The sequence below is a fragment of the Arvicanthis niloticus genome, chromosome 6 (genome assembly GCF_011762505.2).
Source record: "Arvicanthis niloticus isolate mArvNil1 chromosome 6, mArvNil1.pat.X, whole genome shotgun sequence".
NCBI lineage: Eukaryota > Metazoa > Chordata > Mammalia > Rodentia > Muridae > Arvicanthis > Arvicanthis niloticus.
Genome location: NC_047663.1, coordinates 34,622,995 through 34,643,077, shown reverse-complemented (window position 1 = coordinate 34,643,077; position 20,083 = coordinate 34,622,995). Strand labels below are relative to the sequence as shown.

Genomic DNA, 20,083 nt, shown 5'->3' with positions numbered 1-20,083 from the left:
GAACAGGCTGTGCTCTTAACCACTGAGCCATCTCTCCAGCCTTCACTTACCTGCTCTTGTTCTTCTTTCACTCATACTCTACTTCCAACTAGTCCCCTTTCTACTTTCATGTCTGTCTGTCTGTCTGTCTGTCTGTCTCTCTCCCTCCCTCTATCTGCTCCCACTCCCCCATCTCTTCATGACCCAGTGGGTTCCATTAGGCTTGCTTATAGGAACATGAGTAAGAGGCATAGGTAACTTACCAGTGTATACATTACTGAAGGAAATCTTGTTCCCTCTTTCAGTTTTATCTTAATGTTACTCCTATCTATTACTCTTTCCTTGTAGACAACATACCCTGGAACGGCTTGGATGGCTCACTTGTTAAAGAAACCATAGCCTTGGGAAATTATTTAGAAGCTGATGTCAGGCTTCCAGAACCTTACTATGATATTGTTAAGACAGGTATCAACGCCAAGCCGAAGAACCGAGCAATGAACCTACAAGATATTCGTTATATTCTGAAGAATGACTTAAAGGCAAGCCCTGAAGTTGTGAGAAGTTTGTTTCTGCTATCTACTCCATCAAGTTACAGACCAGGAAGCTAAAAACCCAAGTTTTTAAAACTTTTGAAATGGAGGCCAGTGGTGCATGCCTGTGGATGTGTGTCATGGAAGCACATGTGTTGGGGTGGGGGATGCTGAAGTAGGGTCTGGAGTTTAAGATCAGTCTGGACTACATAGAGAGTTCAAAGCCAGTGTAGGGCTACATACTATGACTGAGTCTTTAAAAAACTCATAGTTTTGGAAAGCCTCATTTATTATACTCTACATTGCTGAGAAAAGCCTGTTTAACTTAGTGAAGGCAGCAAGGAACTCAGGAGGTGCTGGAGAAGTTGTAGGGCATAGTAAAGAATGGTGGAATAAGAGTAAACTAGCTAGTTAGGACCAATAGCTGCTCTGCCTAACAGGAAGAAGGTAGCGTCTGATATATGTAGGTAAGTTTCTGAAAACACAAACACATTTGGGTGACTTGGAATGTGTCCTTGACAATGTTTTGTTATAGGAATTTATTGGAGCTCAGAAAACTCAGCCAACTGAGAGCCCCAGAGGGCAGAGATATGAACCCCATCCTGATGTTAATATCTGCCTAGGTCTAACTTCAGAATATCAAAAAGACCCTCCAGACTTGGACATCAAGGAGCTAAAGGAAACAGGTATGTCTTGAACCCACGGATTAACCATTACTTTGATAATAGTGGGATGATTTTGGTGTTTTGTTTTACGTTTTAAAAGTTGGTGTATGTGTGCTAGCATACGTTTGCCGTGGTGCATGCATGGAGGTCAGAAGACAGCTTGTGGGAGTCAGTTTTCTCCTTTTAACATGTGGGACCTGGGAATCAGACTTGGGTTGTCAGACTTGATGACAAGGGCCTTTACCTCCTGAGCTGTCTCATTGGCTTTTTAAAGAGAGATTTTGTTTTATGGGTATATTTTTTGGCTGCATGTATGTCTGTGCACCAGTGTCTATGCCTAATGCCCATGGAATCCAGAAGATGGGATCAGATCCTCTGGAACTGGAATTATATATGGTTGTGAGCTGCCATGTGGGTACTGGGAATTGAACCTGGGTCCTGTGGAGAAACAGCCAGTGCTCAGAGATGAGCCACTTTTCCAGTTCTGGGTTTTATTGTTTTGTTTTGGTTTTGGTTTGTTTTTTGTCTTTTAAAAGATAGAGTCTCATAGCCTAGAACTGTCAGTCTTTCTGCCTTAGTCTCCCAAATGGAGAGATTATAGGCATATGCCACTATGCTGGATATCAGTTTGCTTTTTTGAGAATCATCTGACTCTAGCTGTCTCCTCTAAAACTGTGTATATAACCTATGCTGAAAAAAGATGGGTACTTGAGGAAAAATTTAAGATTCTTAAATCATTAAAATTTGTAAGCTGTATAAACATTTGGATTATATACAAAACTTAATAGTTACAGAATTTATAGCATGATCACTTAGGATTTATCTAGTTGTTTAGAAACAAAAATAACTTTTAGAAAGATTTGTGCATTTTATATATATGGATGCTCTATCTACATGTACATTTGTTTGCCAGAAAATGGCATTGGATCCCATGATAGATGGTTGTGAGCCACCATATGGGTGCTGGGTATTAAACTCACGACCTCTGTTAGAGCAGACAGTACTCTTAACTTCTGAGCCATCTCTCCAGCCCCACAAAAATAATGTAAAAAATTTTAATCTACTATCTGCTGACCACCTGGGCACAGTGGTGTGTGTTTATAATCCCACTGTTTGAAAAACTGAGGCAGGAATATCACTTGAGTCCTGAGGGTTGAGACCAGTCTTAGCCACACGGGGCCTTACTTCTTAAGGGAGCTCTCAGGCATAGTGCTCACTCGACGTCACCCTGTTACAGCTGAGGAGGCTAAGGTTTAGGGAGCTTGTAACACTCAGGATTCCTGAGTATGTTTCAGAATTGGAACTGGGCCTTAATCTTAGCCTGATCACTGTTTACTTGGACTCTTCTCCGACAGGACTGGAAGCTCCCAGAATGTCCTTTTCCAAGTTTCCATTGTTTGTGTCCTTCATCTTATTTCCTGAAAGTAGTACCCTTATCAAACAGATGTCATGTGTGGGTCACCTGAGTTATCTTTGTAGTCGTTTCTCCCTCAGGAGATGAAGTAGCTTCTTGGGCTGCTTCTCCACTATTTTTATCAGGTGCTCACAAAAGCATCACCTTGACCATTTTTAGTCACAGTATTTAATGCACAAAGGAAGCCATGAGTATAGTCCTTGGGATCCAGGGGCCTGTGATATGAATGTTCTAACACTTAAACACATTTAAAATAGTGTAAATGAAGCTTAGAGCATTCTTCTTAGACCTCCATAGCCCCAAATGTCTATCTCATTCAGTGTCCATATGGGAACTATCACTAAGATTAGAAATTTCTTTCATCCTCTGCTGCCTTTAATCCCAGCACATGGAAGGCTAGAGGCAGAGGCAAGCAGATCTCTGTGAGTTCAAGGCTCGCCTGGTCTGCTTAATGAGACCATGAGTTCCAGGACAGCCAGGGCTAGGTAGAAAGATCCTGTCTCAAACAACAACAACAACAACAACAACAACAACAACAACATATACTTTTATCCTCTGTCGAATGTATCTGATAGGATCTCACTTCTCTGAGAAGGGAGTTAGAAAAATAAAAGATTTTTTTTTGTGTGTGTGCCTTTTAAAAAATTGTTGTTTTTGAAGTGAGACAGACTCTCTTTATGTGGTTCAGACTGGATTCAAAGTTGCTTAGTAGTCCAAGCTAGCATCTAACTTGAGACCCTTCTGTCCCAGACTCCCAGATGTTGTGATTGAAGGTGTGTATGCCACTTGCCCCAGCTCATATTGTACACCTGGAACAATAGCCAGGGCTGCTTCTGTTACATGGTCAGTTTAATGAGTTAGTATTACTCTTCTTTCCAACAGGTAGTCAGCCTCATTCACCAACAGATCACTCCTTTCTCACTGAAAAAACACTAGCTCCTCAGACCCTAGATTCAAGTGTGTCAGCCCAGGAACCTGACAATCCGAGTGTTCCTTCTCCTCCTGCTTCATGTTTGGCAGAAGAGGTCAGGAGCCCCACTGCAAGTCAGGCCAGCCTCTGCAGCTTTGAAATCAATGAAGTCTACTCAGGCTGCTTGACATTGGGAACTGACAAAGAGGAAGAGTGTCCGGGGACTACTTCTTCACCTGACGGGGATAAACCAAACCAGGTAGATGAACTACCATCCCTGGAAGAAGAGCTGGATAAGATGGAGAGAGAATTGCACTGTTTTTGTGAGGAGGACAAAAGCCTTTCAGAAGTTGACACAGACCTTTGCTTTGAGGATGGGGACTGGCAAAGTGATTCTCTTAGTTCACTCAGCCTGCCTGAACCAACCAGAGAAGCCAAGGGCAAAACGAGCAGCTGGTCCAAGACTGACGAGTACGTCAGTAAGTGTGTGCTGAATCTAAAGATTTCTCAGGTGATGATGCAGCAGAGTGCTGAGTGGCTGAGGAAGCTTGAGCAGGAGGTAGAAGAACTTGAGTGGGCGCAGAAGGAGCTGGACAATCAGTGCAGGAGTTTGTGGGATGCTTCCTTAAGGTTTGCAAATGCCAAGTTCCTGTCAGCTGTAGGCCCTCCGTCTTTGACCTATCTTCCTCCTGTTATGCAATTATCAGAGTCCAAGCAGCCTGAAAATGGTGGCAACTGGTTGGCCCTAGCAAGGTCTCCAGGAAATGAGAGAGAGTTCCAAGAGGGACATTTTGGCACAAAACCTGAGAAATTAAGTGCCTGTGGCTGGAAGCCTTTTACACGGGTGTCTGAAGAAAGCAGGGGGGACTGCCCAGAGCCAAGCAATCAGGTATGTCATGTGGGCAGAAGGTACTGCTTTAGTAGGATCCTGGAACTAGCATTTTCTGCAGCCTGCATGCAGTGCCTATAAATAAATGCAGGCAGCTCTTAGCAAAGTCCTCTTGGTTTGGGAAATAAGGCCACTAGGATAGAATTCTATGGTAGATATTCTTTCTAACCCATTCCAAACCAAGGACAAAGCCTCTGTCCTTCTCTGTACATTCAAACGTATTAGGTTCAGTGATGTAAATTTCTGTTTTACAGATCAATTAAGTACTAGCAATTTGACATAGTTCAAAGTGTATAAGGTATTTTGGACAGGTATTAATCTGTATTTTAGGGGCTAGAGATACTGTTCAGTATTTAAGAGCACGTGTTACTTTTGCAAAGGACCTGGGTTCATTTCTCAGCACCCATATGAGCCAGCTTACAACCACCCATAACTTCCATTCTAGGGGGTCTAGTGCCCTCCTCTGTATATACAGACACAGGCCCACACATTTGAAAATTCTCTACTTTATATTATTCACTGAGGTATTTAAGAAATATTTAATATGGAACTGGGAAGATGGCTCAGCAGGTAAATTTCCTGCCAGACAGGCATGAGAATTTGAGTTTGATCTCCAGCACTCATGGAAAAAAATTTCAGTTATGTAAGTGTGTTCCAGTAATCCTCTTGCTCGAGAGGTGGGGACAGGAGGATCCCTGGAGCTTGCTGGCCAACTATTGTAGCTGAATAGGTGAGTTTCATGTTGAGACAAGTGGCACACCTTGTCTCAAAAATAAGGTGGGGAGGCCTAGAGAGATGGCTCTGAGATTAAGAGCACTGACTGGGCTTCCAGAGGACCAGGGTTCAATTCCCAGCACCCACAGGGCAGCTCACAACTGTCTATAACTCAAGACCTAAGGGCCAAGGGCTTAGACATGGTATTATGAACTCTGTGGGCATCAGGCACACACCTGGTACACAGATATACATGCAGTGAAAACAGCCCTACACATTAAATAAATAAATATATCTATCTATACATAAACAATTAAAAATAAGGTGGGAATTGATTGAGGAGATACCTATTGACTGATGCATGCACTCGTGTGTTCACACAGAGATAGACAAACAGATGACAGACAGACAAGAGGATAAGTAAATAAACATTTATAAAGCCAGAGGTTATATTAGAGTCTGGCATATAATGGCGAATAAGCCACAGACTGTGTTCATACTTAAACACCTGTGTGTTTTAACTTAAACACAAAGGGTGAGGAACCTGTTTTCAAAGAAGATAGTTCAGTAAAAATAAGCAAGCTATTCTAGGAGCTGGCCTGGAAGTTTCCTTCGCACTTTTTTCAATTAAAGGTGTTTTAAAATTACATGAGTGTGTTCATGCATATATGCCTGTGTGCATACATGCATATGTATACTTATGCATGCCATGACACACTTGTGGATGTCAGAACAGCTCACGGGAATCCATTGTCTCCTTTCACCATGTGGGTCTTGCAATCAAACTCCGGTTGTCAGGCGTGGTGGCAAATGTCTTTATCTGCTGAGCTGTCTTATTAGCCCCCAGTTTTCACTTTCTAGACGAGATCTCTCTATAGTTCAGACCGGCCCTAAATTCTGACTCTCCATCCTGAGGTACTACAACCATGCCTAGTTTATATGGTTGCTGGTGATTGGACCCTTGGTTTCTTGATGCTAGCTAAACACTAACAGAATCATCACTTCAGTTGGTTTCTTGATGCTAGCTAAACACTAACAGAATCATCACTTCAGTTTCATGAGACTGGGTCTCAGTATGTAGCCCTGGCTGGCCAGGAGCTCACTATATACTTTATATAATTTCTCTCATTTCTGTGTGTCTTGATACCATCCTCAAGCTCCAGACTTGTTGCTGTAAGCTAGGAAATAATAACGACTGTTAATTAAAATGAAGTAAAAGTGGGGTAAACAGGTGTCGATGAAGAAAATAGGCTTTTATTATTCTTTACTTTTGCTATTTCCAAAGGATTGTAACTTCTAATACATTTTATTTTCATGGCACCCCACTGGTAGATACGACTTTCTCTTTATGGATGATGACATTGAACTGGGGGACTTCTGTATCATTTTCATCAAGACTTAGATTATAATCCAAGGTCCAGAGGTCTTGCCATTAAAAATCTCTGCCTTTATGTTGGTGTAGGAAAAAAAATGTTTAGCAAAGGGTTTAGGTTTCTGATTTCTTACTTACTTTTTAAGGGAAGAATTCATTGTGCATCTTAGGTTGGCCCTGTTCTCACTGTGTTGTACAGTAGTCCAGGCTGGCCTCAGGCACACAGCCGTCTTTCTGCCTCAGCCTCCCTAGTACTGCAATGTATACCACCATACTTAAGCTTCTCTTCTGTCTGTTTTGCACTCTGTTTGGACTGGGACCTTGGACTCCACATTTTACCTGGAGGTAAAAGCCTCCAGGTAATAGGTAGTTTATTAGATTTGAAGCATGCAAAGGAAATTAATCATAGTTAGTTTTGTTATTTCTACCCACTTAGCAAAAATGATTTTGAAAATAGAGTATGAGAGTGGAAACAATAATCCCTCACCCAAAGCACTGAAACATGTTTGTTTTTAAAGCTGCCAACTCCTTGTGGTCCTGGGAAGCAGAACACAGGTGAACAATTACCATCCACTCAAGAAGTCAAGGAGAGTTTGGAAAGAAATACAAACCAAAATAGTAGGAGGTGGGTTAACATTTATTGTTCTTTGTGTCATATGCCTTAATATTCTCATGTGCTTACTGATCTTCAACTGTGTAATGACATATGGATTATAAATAATGAATAAAACAATGCAGAAACAGATTTAGTGGAAACTTACAGGAGCCATCACAAGCCAAGTGCATAACAGATTAAATCAGATAGAATTTATCAATATCAGTAGTAAAGCATTTTACCTTTTCAAAACTCCCTAGATAACTTAAAATTTTATTACTATTTATTTATTTATGACTGCTCTGTCTGCATGTTCACCTGCATGGTAGAAGACATTATTAGCTAGATCCCTTTATAGATGGATATTAGTCACCATGTAGTTGCTGGGAATTGAACTCAGGACCTCCTGAAGAGCAGCCTGTGTTAACTACTGAGCCATCTCTCTAGCCTTGTTATTATTATTTTAGAGATTGGGTTTCATTATGTAGCCCTGGCTGGCCTGAAACTCACTATGTAGACGAGACTGGCATCAGACTCTCAAAGCTTTACCTGCCTCTGTCTCTCAAGGGCTAGAATTAAAGGTGTGTGTCACAATGCTGGACTATATTTATTATATTTTTTAAAACATTCATTTTAATTTTATGAGTGTGGATGTTTTGCCTGCATGTATGTATGTATACTGTATATGTGCATGCCCATGAATTCCCTAGAACTGGAGTTAAAAATGTTCTTTAGCCACTGTGTTGTTGCTGAGAACTAAACCTAGGTGCTCTGCAAGAGTAGCAAGTACTGTTAACCACTGAACCATCTCCAGCTTTTTTACATTTAGTGTGTGTGTGTGTGTGTGTGTGTATGCGTGCACACACACCTCCACAGTCTCTCCCAAATAAATAAAAATGTGCAAAAGTATAGCATAGTGGCATATGCATGTGATCCCAGCACCTTGGAGGTAGACACAGTTTAAGGTCGGCATCATTTATATAGTGAGTTCCAGGCCAGGCAGGGCTTCAGTGTCACTCTGTCTCAAAACAAAACAAAGCAAAATAGAGGGCTGGAGAGATGGCTCAGTGGCTGCTCTCCTAGAGGACCCAAGTTCAATTCCCAGCAGCAATCATATGGCAGCTCACCATCTGTGACTCCAGTTCCAAAAGATCCAGTGCCCTCTTCTGGCTTTTACAGGCACTGGGCACAAACAGATGTGCAGGCAAATCACCCATATGTGTATATTTTTTAAAAAGATGCCAGAAGTAAGGTGTAATGACTCATGCTTATAATCTCAGCACTAAGGAGGTAGAGGCTGCTCTGGGCTACATAGACTCTCTAAAATAAATAAACAAACTAAATACATGTATTTGACTTCACATGCTATGCTATTTTTAAAAACTTCTGTAAGACTATTTTGAAATTTTTTTCATTGTTGAATTTTATATAGTGTTTTTTTTTTTTTTAATCTCTTGAAAGCAAGGTCATAGTGACTTTAAAAAGTTCAGTCTAGGCATGATGGTGCCTGCCTTTGATCCCAGCACTTGAGAGACAGAGGTAATTGGATCTGTGAGTTTGAAGCCAGCTTGGACTACAGGGTGAGTTCCAAGATAGCCAGGCTCACACAGAGAAACCCTTTCTCAAAAACAACAGAAAAAAAAAAAAAAACTTTTTAAGGGCTAGAGAGATGGCTCAGTGGTTAAGAGCACTGACTGCTCTCCAGAGGTCCTGAGTTCAATTCCCAGCAATCACATGGTGACTCACAACCATTTGTGATGGGATCTGGTGCCCTCTTTTGGTGTGTCTGAGATAGCAACAGTGTACTCATACGCATAAAATAATCCTTTAAAAACCTTTTTTAAAAATCCAGGGGTTTTTTTCTATGTTTTTGGTTAAGTATTCAGGATAGTTTCCCAGGAGCAGAATTACTTACAGGCTTTTAACATTTTAAAGATCCTTCATAGTTGTTGCCAAAATGCTCTTGAAAACATCTGGTCAGATCTGATTGTTCCTTTCTGGTCCAGCTGGGTGGTAGTGCATTCTAAGCAACAAGGATTTCATAGCTGGGCCATGAATCACAAACTTTTGAAGAGTTACTTTTTTATATATTGTTTACTAGTATTGTTGTTAGTATCTGAAACAGGGTTTCACTATGTAGTCCTGGCTGGCCTGGAACTCACAAAGGTCTGCCACCTCTACCTGCAGAGGGCTGGGATTACAGGTGGGGGTTACAGGCGGGGGTTACAGGCATGTATCCATGTCTATCCCTGAAGAGCTACTTTCATAAATGACAAAATGGATAAAATCATGAGGTACTTAGAGGAAGAGAGACTGCTCTGATTTGCAGGTAAAGAAGCTTGATTCAGAGAGACTGACATTCACTAATACAAGACAGGTGTCGTAGCAAATGAGCAGGATCCAGAACCCTGAAAAACTTTGTTCTTAGGGTGCTTGTGCCATAAGGTCCTTGTTTCCCACGTCAGTTTTTATGCTGTCACTGATACGGTTTGGTACCAGAGAATTTTGATAGAAAGTCCCAAGCAGAACCTTAACGTGAATGATGTGTCTTACTGGGGGCAGGGTGGGCTTGGCAGTAGCAAACAAACACTGTCAGAGGAAACTATTTCAACTGTCAGTCTCTTCTACTTCTGAAGATCTCCCAGCAACATTGTTAGAAATTGGATGATGATGGATGATGATGGAGGAAATTGGATAGTAAAGCAGCTAGTAGAGAGCTTTTAGCTCAACCTTTTAACCTCTCAGCCAGGAAAGGTCCAGGGAATCAGGGATCCAAGTGAAAAGTTATTCGGCTAAATAGTGTACCCTTATCTGAGTCAAGACACTTATGGAGGCCTGGATCACCCAGTCCCCAAGAGGTCTGGCAGGTGGAAGGCCATAGTCTAATGGTGTGGTGCCCTCTGGTGGTAAGTCGGGGTCAGTGCATCACTAGGAGTAGGGAGGGAGAGTGTTACGGGTTTTGAATTCTGTCAGGAACTGGAACAAATAGATGTTATTTGTATCTATGTCACTTCTGCCCTGAATGATGCAACTTAGGATCAGTATGGAGTCTCTGTCTTCTGAAATCAATGATACTAAGTCAAGAAATAATGAAGACAATGGCGAGGCACACTTAAAATGGAGATGTGAGTATGGAGTCATGTGTTTGTTATTTAAGGTAATATTTAATTTATTGTTCTTTTTGAGACCGGATCTCACTATCTAGATCAGGCTGGTTTTAAATTCATGATCCCTGAGTATTATGGTTATAGGCATGCAGTGCTCAGCTGAGGAATGAATCTCTTAGTTCTTGATTATTATCAATTTTGTTTGTTTTGTTTTATGGTTCTGGGAGTGAACCTAGAGCAAAGCCACACCACCAGCTCCTGCTTGGTGTCTCTGAAATATAGCACAGCTTTCACTGTTCAGGATCACAACACTGTTTTATACACAGCACCTTTCCAAGACCATTGGATAATGAAAGCACAGCGCTTCTGATTAGACTGTAGAAGGAAAGTGATTTTCTATTTTTAAAATTATAGGGAAAGTTTCTATCTATATAGATACATATTGTATAACATGTAGTAAAACAATACACAGTATATTTACCCCATAAATGTTATTAAAATGGAGAGCATGCAGTGTTTCTCTCACATATTCTGTACAACTCTTCTGTTACAGCGTCCTAGGTGTGTATTTGCTCCCAAAGGTTTGGACTCAGTGTGGTCTAGAAAGGTTATGCAAATGGTGATTTCTATTACCAGGGAACTTCAGATAGGATTTTCCTCATTAAGTCAGCAGAGGATCCATCTCTACTGCTTGCTACTGGAATTCGGCAGCATGGGCTGTTATTTGGGGGAGTTTCCTGTAGTCAGTTGAGCTCTTTCTCATCCCCTCCCCTTAAAGGCAAGCAGGCGAGATAAGAACAATGAAAGTGTACAAAGCAGTTAGTGTTAGAAGATGGCTGAAATAGTATTATATCTTTTAAGGGTGAAAATTCTTGTCTCTAATGTTTGCAGTAATGTTTTTAATGCTACTTTCTCTTGTGTCCAGTGGCAGTAAAAGAAATGGCAGAGAAAGCAGTTTCTGGACAGCTCCTAGTACCTCCTTGGAATCCTCAGAGTAGCTTGCCTTTTGAGAGTAAGGTTGAAAATGAGAGCACTCCTTTGCCATGGCCCGAAGTTAGAGGTCCCGAGAGCACAGATTGGCAGCACACTTTAGAATGCCAGAGGGGAAATGATGAGCTGGAAGGAAGTACAGAGCCTGGCAAAGTGGACAGCAGTGACTGTAACAAGAACAAGCACAGCAGATGGACAGGCCTTCAGCGTTTCACAAGTAAGTTCACTGGAGGAGCTGGTCAGGTGATCTAACTTACCAGCTCTCAAAATATGTGCACTTCTAGTATAGTCCCTGTGCTTAGTCCTGTCTCCTTTTCTGAGAACCCTGTGTCCAAAGGTGAAGAGATGAATTAATTTTCCTATAACTGAAACAAGATCCCTTTGTCCAAAGGAAGTAAAATAATATCCAAGTGCTGACCTTGGTCCTGGGTCTAACCTAGTAAGGAATCAAACCTTTCTTACCTAAAGATGAACATGGGCCATCATTCCCCAGTGAATGTTTCTTTGTTCTTTAGACAGCCCCTTGCAGTATAGCCCAGGCTAACCTGAGTGTTGGTAATGCAGGTGTATGCTATTACATCCAGTTTGCTTTTTTTCTTTGTATTTCATTCTAAGCTTGAGATAAACCTATGGAGTCCATGTGACATTTACTGTCATTATAATTGGCTCACAATCAAATCATCAGATAATTTTTCAGCTATTGAAGCCAAAGAAAAAGACATCTAAAGTTGACACTTAGATTTTCAGAAAATCAATTGGCTTCCTCTCTGTACTTTCTGAGAGAGAGAGACAGACAGACGCAGAGACACAGAGAATATGAATCTAGAGGATACGGGTCACTGGGTAAACACTGTTTTGTAAGCATGAAGCTTGAGTTCAGATTTCCAGCACTTATGTAAAATTCAATCATGACTACCAGCATCTGTAACCTTAGTCCTGGAAACCCCAGGTAAATCCCTAGGGCACACTGGATACATAACTCATGCAATCTGTGAATGCCAGGTCCACTGAGAGACTGTCTCAGAAGATAATGTGGGGAGGGATAGAGGAAAATACACAGCATCTATCTCTGACCTTCACATGCACACATGTGTACCTTCATGTACATGTGCATTCACATACACACACAAATGAGAAAAGAAAAACCATACAGAGTAGCATATACACTCATACTCTTAACACTTGGGAGATGGAGGCAGGAGGATCAAAAGTTCAGGTTCCTGAGCTGCATAGTAGGTTCCAGATTATCCTAGGTTACGTGAACCTTGTTCCAGAAAACCAAACCAACCAAAGAGCAATAATAACACAGTAAAATCAATTGCTGAGGGTTTTTTGGTATTTAGAATCTATTCTTCATCAAGAATTGCTGTTTGTTGGGCAGTAGTGGTACATGCCTTTTTGCCAGCACTTGGGAGGTAGAGGCAGGCAGATTTCTGAGTTCGACGCCAGCCTGGTCTACAGAGTGAGTTCTAGGACAGCTAGGGCTACACAGAGAAACCCTGTCTCAAGCAAGCAAACAAACAAACAAGCAAACAAGCAAAAAACAAAAACAAAAAACTCCCACAAAACAACAAAAAGAATTGCTCTTGAATTCGTGGTCAAAATGGCTGGATGATCCAGGGCTATGTTTTAGGACCAGGCTAAATTCACAGTGTCTATATCTATATAACTTAGAGAATTTAGCTACTCTTTGCAGAATGTGTTTACATCTCTACCCTAATATTACTTTTGCCTTTTCCTGCTACATGAGTATCACTGAGTGACCATGTCTCTGATTGTGTCATGATCACTAGGGATTAGATACCCGTTCTTCAGAAGCCACGAGCAGCCAGAGCACACTGAAGCCTCTCAAGCAAGCTGTGACACATCTGTGGGCACTGAGAAGTTTTACAGCGTAAGTAGTACATCCTGGCAGAACCAAGATGCACACAGCGATCTGATAAATTAGCCTGAGTTGTTGTATATTATGACATCAAAATGTTAGCTATACAAACTAGATATATTAACTATACAGGGCTATAGTGGCTTAAATAACATAGATAGCATTCAAGGCCACCCTGTCTCAACCCACCCCATCCCCCAAACCGAAAACCTAAATAGGTGGGGGATACAGATAACTGTTGAGAATGATACAATATAATGATTCAATAGTAAGGTTTTTTTTTTTTTTAATGTCATTGTGCTTGTGATGGTGCATATGTGTTGGCATGTGGGCCATGGCTCAGGTGTAGAGGCCAGGGGACAACATTTTGGAATCTGTTCTCTCCTTTCACTTTTGTGTGGGTTCTGGAGATCAAACTTGCTTTACCAGGCTTATGTGTCATATATCTTTACTGTTGAGCAGAGCCATTTCAGTAGCCCAATAATGAAGTCTTTTAATGAACATGGTACAGAGTCATATTTACTTAGATCACATGAACAACAAATCACATTTACTCTTTCTACCATCTGAGGGCTGGAAAGATGGGATATACATTGAACACATTGACTTACCTGGAGCAGCTCTAGTCAGGGAGTGGGGATGGTTTGAGGAGGTCAGGGTTTTCAGAGGATTTTTGTTGTGATAAGACAGGCAAAAGTGAACAGCTCTTAAGTGTGTAGATTCTGAAGGGTATAGCAAAAGTAATGTCCAAGAAAATTAGCTGCAGTATCTTACAGAATACCTGTCTGAAATGGAAAAGGCCAGATAATAATCAGGACCCAAATATAGCAAGTATACACAGAATTGACTACTTTTTATATTTCATTCTTGAAATTTCATTGTCATTTTACAAACCAGACTCCCTAACTTGTCTTGAAACTGTGGTATCTTAACTTTCAAGTTCTGGACAGCTACAATATCCTCATGTATAAGACAGTGCTAGCACATGGATTACACCATGCTCCTGAGGGATCCAGGTGTTTCAGTTTGGTGTCAGCTTTAATTGCCTAGGACCACTCTTCTCAGATTTTCAGAGCAGAAAGTTTACTTAATCTCTTTCCCTTTTGCAAATGAAATGTTGAAATAGTACTAACATTCTCTATACTGTCTCTTTCCACCAGGAAGGTACATGTTCAAATAGACACGGGGAGCCAGCTTAGGGCAGCATTAGGCTCCTGGTAGTTTTGGATAAGCCCATTATTAACATTGCATCCAGCTGTAAAAGGATTTGTTTGCAGTGAATAGCAATTTAAACATTAGCTCCCTCATTGTTAGTTAGATCTGTCTGTACAATTTATCAGAGTCTTCTGAGGACATAAGAGATCAATTTAAACTTCAGAACATAGTATATCTTTTAATTATTATTTTATGTGTATGAATGCTTTGCCTTTGTCTTAATCATTATGAAGAGACACATGACTACAGCAACTCTTTTTTTCTTTCTTTCTTTCTTTTTTTTTTTTTTTTTTTTTTTCGAGACAGGGTTTCTCTGTGTAGTCCTGGCTGTCCTGGAACTCACTCTGTAGACCAGGCTGGCCTCGAACTCAAATCCGCCTGCCTCTGCCTCCCAAGTGCTATGATTAAAGGCGTGCGCCACCACTGCCTGGCGACTACAGCAACTCTTATAAAAGGAAGCATATAACTGGCTTACCGTTTCAGAGGCTTAGTCCATCATCATGGCAGGGAGCATGGTGACACACAAGGTGCTGAAGCAGGTGCCTGAGAAATACATCCTGATCTACAGCATCAGTAGCAGAGACACAGGGCTTGCCTGTGGATTATTGAAACCTCAAAGTCCACCCTCAAGGACACATTTCTTTCACCAAGGCCACAAAATCCTAATCCTTTCAAATAATTCCCAAGGGGCTAAGGGGTCAAACACATGAGCCTCTGGGGGCCGTTCTTATTTAAACTACCTTAGCTTGTATGTATGAATGTACACGACATTTTGTGCCTGGTGACTGAGGAGGCAAAAAGAGGTTGTTGGAGCCCTTGGTACTAGAGTTACAGCCAGTTGTGAGCTACCATGTAGGTGCTGGAAATTAAACCCAGGTTCTCTGGAAGAGTAGTCACTGCTCTTAATTGCTGAACCACTCTCCAGACCATGAGTATTTTTATTCATCATCTGTGAAACAAAAACAAATACAACCTTAGCTCTATGTGTAAAATTCGTATCTATATTTTGATGGTTAGTGCTGATTGTTAACTGGATAGAATCTAGAGTCACCTAGGATACAGATCTCCAGGCTCATTTGTTGAGGGATTGTTTAGACAAGGTTAGCCCCTGTGCATGTCCTCTGGAGGATTATCTTTAGGTTCATTGAAGTGGGAAGAACCATCCTAAAGGAGGACTGTCTCTCCCTCGGCTACACTACATGAAAAGAGAAAACTAGCTGAGCACAAACAGCCTTTGTTCTCTGCCTCTTGACTGCAGAGGGAACGTGACTGGCTGCCAAGGGTTCCCTGCCATAATGTTCAGCGCATTTTATCACAGGAACAGGAAGAGTAACTAAGATAAAGTAAAGTACACTTGCAGATTTCTCCATTGCCTTCCCATACACAAGGACAAATGTGTCACAGTATGCCAGAGGACAACTTTTGGGCATTGGTTCTTTCTTTCCACAGTGGGTTCCAGGGGATCAAACAAGTCATTAGGCCCGAGTGGCAAGCACCATTAGTCAAAGCACCATGATTTAATAATTTAAATTATTTTAAATGAACACACAAAAGCACTGTGAGTTCCAGAACCACAGAGACCAGGCACAGTGGTGTACAGCTGTAACCCCAGCACTATTGAAGCAGAGGCAGGAGGATCTCAAGTTAAACTCATCCTGAGTTCAGAATTAGCCTGAGAAAAGGAAAGAAAGAAAATAAGAGTTTTGGCAATGAAAGGTCATGTAGTTTCTCTGTATTTCTCCAGAAACTTTACTTGTATCTTTTTATACATTTTTCAAAATGCTTTTATTCATGCTTCCTGGTTCCTGTGTCCTTTCTAAGGAAAGGAATCCCTCCCTAAGACATGTAGATGTGTAAGGGGTGAAGTTTAGTCAGCAAGCTTTAGCAGGAGAGAGAATTAGAAGCAAAGGGTCGAGAACAAACATGAGAAACAAAGTTTTCTTAGTCTGTGAGGACTTGCCTGAGCCTGTCTGTACAGGCTGTTTTATCATAACTCACAATTGCTTATCTGTTTACCTCTTCAAAACCTGTCACCTTTAAAGAATCGTGGTGTGTGTGTGTTTGCACATGCATACAAGCATGTAGAAACCAGAGGCCAATCTTCTTTTCTGAGACAAAGGTTCTTACTGAGACCTGAGGAAAGCTATCTAACCTGTTTCTACTTCCCTAGCACTGGTTTTATATACTCTATATCCCAGGGGCTATTTTGTCTTTGTTTTTTGTTTTTCTTGAGACAGGGTCTCTCATAGCTCAGGTCAGACTCAAACTTGCTGTGTAGCTAAGGCTGACCTTGAACTTCTGATGCTCCCGTCTGTACCTCCTAAGTACTGGAAATACAGGCATGTATCACCATAGCTGGACTTACATGGCGATGGGGATCTGAATATAGCTTCATGCATGCTAAGCAACCACTCTACTAACTAAATTAAACCTTCAGCCTTCATCCCACTGATCAAACTGCAGTCCTCTTGCAGGCACAGCAGACACAGTCTGAGTCAGCTCCTCTGCCTGGCGAGGATTGTCCTGCTTTTATTATCACAAAAAGTGGGAGAAGGAAAGGGACGATTATAGTTGTCAAGTCTAGCATTTGACTGACTAAAAGAATCCCAAGATACATGAAAAGTGTAATTTCCATTTGTCTCTGTTTTTGAAAACTCAGAACAATGTTCTGTTATTAAATTTGAGGGTTTTTTTTTTTTTGTGTGTGTGTTTGTTTGTTTGTTTGTTTGTTTTTGGTTTTCCGAGACAGGGTTTCTCTGCGTAGCCCTGGCTGTCCTGGAACTCACTCTGTAGACCAGGCTGGCCTCGAACTCAGAAATCCACCTGCCTCTGCCTCCCAAGTGCTGGGATTAAAGGCATGTGCCACCATCGCCCAGCAACTTTGAGTATTCTTTACCATATACAGACTGAAACATTAAGAAGTCTTTAATAAAAAAGAGAAAATCTTGACCTAGGTTTGATAACATATGTCTGTAATCCCAGCATTTGGGAAGCTGAGGCAACAGAATTAAATTCTAGGCTAGCCTAAACTACATAGATAAAAAAAAATCCAAATATATATACACACAAATACACACACACACACACACACAACACATACACACACACACATATAAAAGGTGCTAAATTTAGCTGAGCAGTGGTGGTGCACAACTTTAATCCCAGCACTTGGGAGGTAAAGGGAGGTAGATCTTTGAGTTGGAGACTAGGTTGGTCTACAAAGCAAGTTCTTGGACAGCCAGTGCCACACACAGAAACCTTGAATTGAAACACAAACCAAGGCTAGACCTAGGCCTTCTGCATATATGTAGCACATGAGCAGCTTGGTGTTCATGCAGGCCCCCCAACAACTAGAGCAGAGGCTGTCCCTGAGCCTGTTGCCTACCTGCTGGTGGATCCTATGCCTCTAAATGGACCACCTTGTCTGGCCTCAGTGGGAGAGATGCACCTAGCCCCACAATGACTTGATGTGTATGACACTGGGGAGAAGGGGCAGACAAATGACACTCAGGGAGGGGCTTCCCTTCTCTAAAGAGAAGGAGGCTGCTCTTGGGTTTTAGTTTAGTTTTTTTAATGAATAGACTTTATTCAGGGCATAGAGAAGAGAGTTGGGTGGGAGGGAGGGAGGGAGGGAGGAGGGAGGGAGGGAGAGAGAGAGAGAGAGAGACAGAGAGAGAGAGAGAGAGAGAGAGAGAGAGAGAGAGAGAGAGAGAGAGAATAGGTGTGTGTGTGTGTGTGTGTGTGTGTGTGTGTGTGTGTGTGTGTGTTAAGAGTAGAGAAGTAGAGGCTGGCCATGAGCATGTGGAAAGAGTAGGGGAAAGGGATGGGGGTAGAGGATAGAGCAAAAGCAAGAAGGCAAGAGCTGCTATTGGGTTTTAAAGAGAATAAATTAATTAAAAAAAATAAAAAAGTGCAAAGTTTAGCTTATGAATTATTGCAAACCAGAAACACATAGCCAGTTGCCAGGTTAAGAGACTGAGCATCACGTGTCCCCAAGGAGCTCCCTTGTCCTCCTGTTCAGTCATTGCTCTCATTCCTCACTTCACTAAAGTATTTCTCTTGGGCTGTTTTCAGTCTCCTTTGCTTCTGGAGACAGAGCTTCAACAACCATGGCGTCTTTGTTAGGGTGTTGTACATGGGTAATACTAGATAGTGGAAGAAGTGAGGTCACAGTGGAGGTAGAAGGAGGGCACAGCAAAATAGTATCTGGGAAAATGCTCTTTTTCTATACTTGTCAAAGTTTAAGAGCACCAAGAGGCCTTACTGTGCAGCTCAGTGCTTCCCTACCATGCACACGGCCCTGCCTGGGGCTTGTTCGTTTTTGTTTTTTTATATAATATTTTTATTGATTATTTGGGAGTTTCACATCATGAATCCTGATCAGTACTTCCAGGTCTACTTCCTCCTTTTGATTCCCCCTCCCCCCAAAAGAAGAAAAAATTCCCAGTTTCTGTTGCCCATATACTCACTGGAGCATGCGAAAAGTCCAGTGAAGGCCCTGTTTTTGATGCCCAGCACCTGAACAACAAAACAGAAATACCAAGAAATTCTCTTTTAACTTTTTGAAAATGTCTTTGCCTTTGCCTTCAGGATCTACTTTCTCTGCTTTTCTTTCATAGACCTCAAGTCCCATAGAAGACGACTTTGAAAGAATCCAAAGTTCTTTTGCCCAACCTCAAGGCTCTGGTAAGCGCCACAACAGATCTCCTCGGGAATTGTTTGCCTTCGTTTTCTGTTGGATCACAGGTGTTTACAGCTGGGGCAGGGCAGTGGGGGGGGGGGAGGGGCTCCTTAGAAATCCTTGTTCAGGATTTTCATTTTGCTGGAAAGATGACTAAGCGGTTAAGAGCACTGGCTGCTCTCCTAGGGGACCTGGATTCCATTCTTAACACCCACACTACAGCTTATAACTGTCTGCATCTCCATTCCCAGGGAATATGATGCACTCTTCTGACCTCTGCAGGCACTGCATGCACTTGGTGCACAGACATATATGCAGGCAAACCACTCACACATAAACAAGGTTAAAAATAAAATAAAAAGAATAAAAAAAGAAAAAGAATGAACCCTCCTCCTCCTCAGTCTCCTGGTAGCCACACATTGTGTTAATGACACCCCCTGGGTATTTCCGTGGTACATTTTGTAAGCAGTGCACACTTCCCATAGCGTAGGTCCCTTAACAGGTGTACAGCAGGTACAGCATTATCATTCTTGAGCAGCTTGAGGGATTTCCATACACCACAGAGCTGACTATTCATAGCACAAAAACTACAACTGAATTTCTGGTCTTTCTTTACCCTAGAAGCCATAATGTCACCACCATTTTCCTTTGCTTAGTACCTTTTTCCTTCCTTTAAAATTTATGCTTCTAAAATCGGTGTAAAAATAAGCTTTTGTTGTGACATTGTATACCACACACATACCCTGCTTATGTGTAGTCAGTCCCTTGTCACCCTCTCTTGTTCTCCCTGCGCATTCTCAGTAGTCCCCCTTTCCTTTATAGTCTCCCTTCTATTTTTATAACACATACAGTTTTTTAAAAATTTAGATTCTGCATATGAGATAAACTATAAGTATGTCTTTGTGAGTCTAACTTCTCTTGCTTATGTTTTCCAGTTCTATTTTCCTACAAGAAGTAATTCCATTCTTGTTTACATGTGAATAAAACTTTATTATGTATACACAACATATCTTCTTTATCCGTTCATTCATCTGTTAATAGCTGTCTAGGCTGATTTTATGTTTTGGCAATTATTAGCTTGCTTAGTATCTTAAAAAGCCAATAAATAACAGCCAGCTTTGCAGATTTAACTCAATACCC

The 20,083-nt window shown here is 41.5% G+C and overlaps 1 protein-coding gene across 4 annotated transcripts in view; it reads left to right on the top strand.

The window, feature by feature from the left end:
• Tex14 (testis expressed 14, intercellular bridge forming factor) overlaps positions 1 to 20,083 on the top strand; it is a 131,175-nt gene that overhangs the window by 86,919 nt on the left and 24,173 nt on the right. For all 4 annotated transcript variants that reach the window (XM_076936080.1, XM_076936079.1, XM_076936082.1 and 1 more), the window contains 8 exons: positions 328 to 518; positions 1,045 to 1,195; positions 3,471 to 4,387; positions 6,992 to 7,098; positions 10,105 to 10,193; positions 11,101 to 11,382; positions 12,959 to 13,059; positions 18,882 to 18,948. In XM_076936080.1, coding sequence (XP_076792195.1) covers positions 328 to 518; positions 1,045 to 1,195; positions 3,471 to 4,387; positions 6,992 to 7,098; positions 10,105 to 10,193; positions 11,101 to 11,382; positions 12,959 to 13,059; positions 18,882 to 18,948 — 1,905 coding nt within the window. The remainder of the gene's footprint in view (positions 1 to 327; positions 519 to 1,044; positions 1,196 to 3,470; positions 4,388 to 6,991; positions 7,099 to 10,104; positions 10,194 to 11,100; positions 11,383 to 12,958; positions 13,060 to 18,881; positions 18,949 to 20,083) is intronic.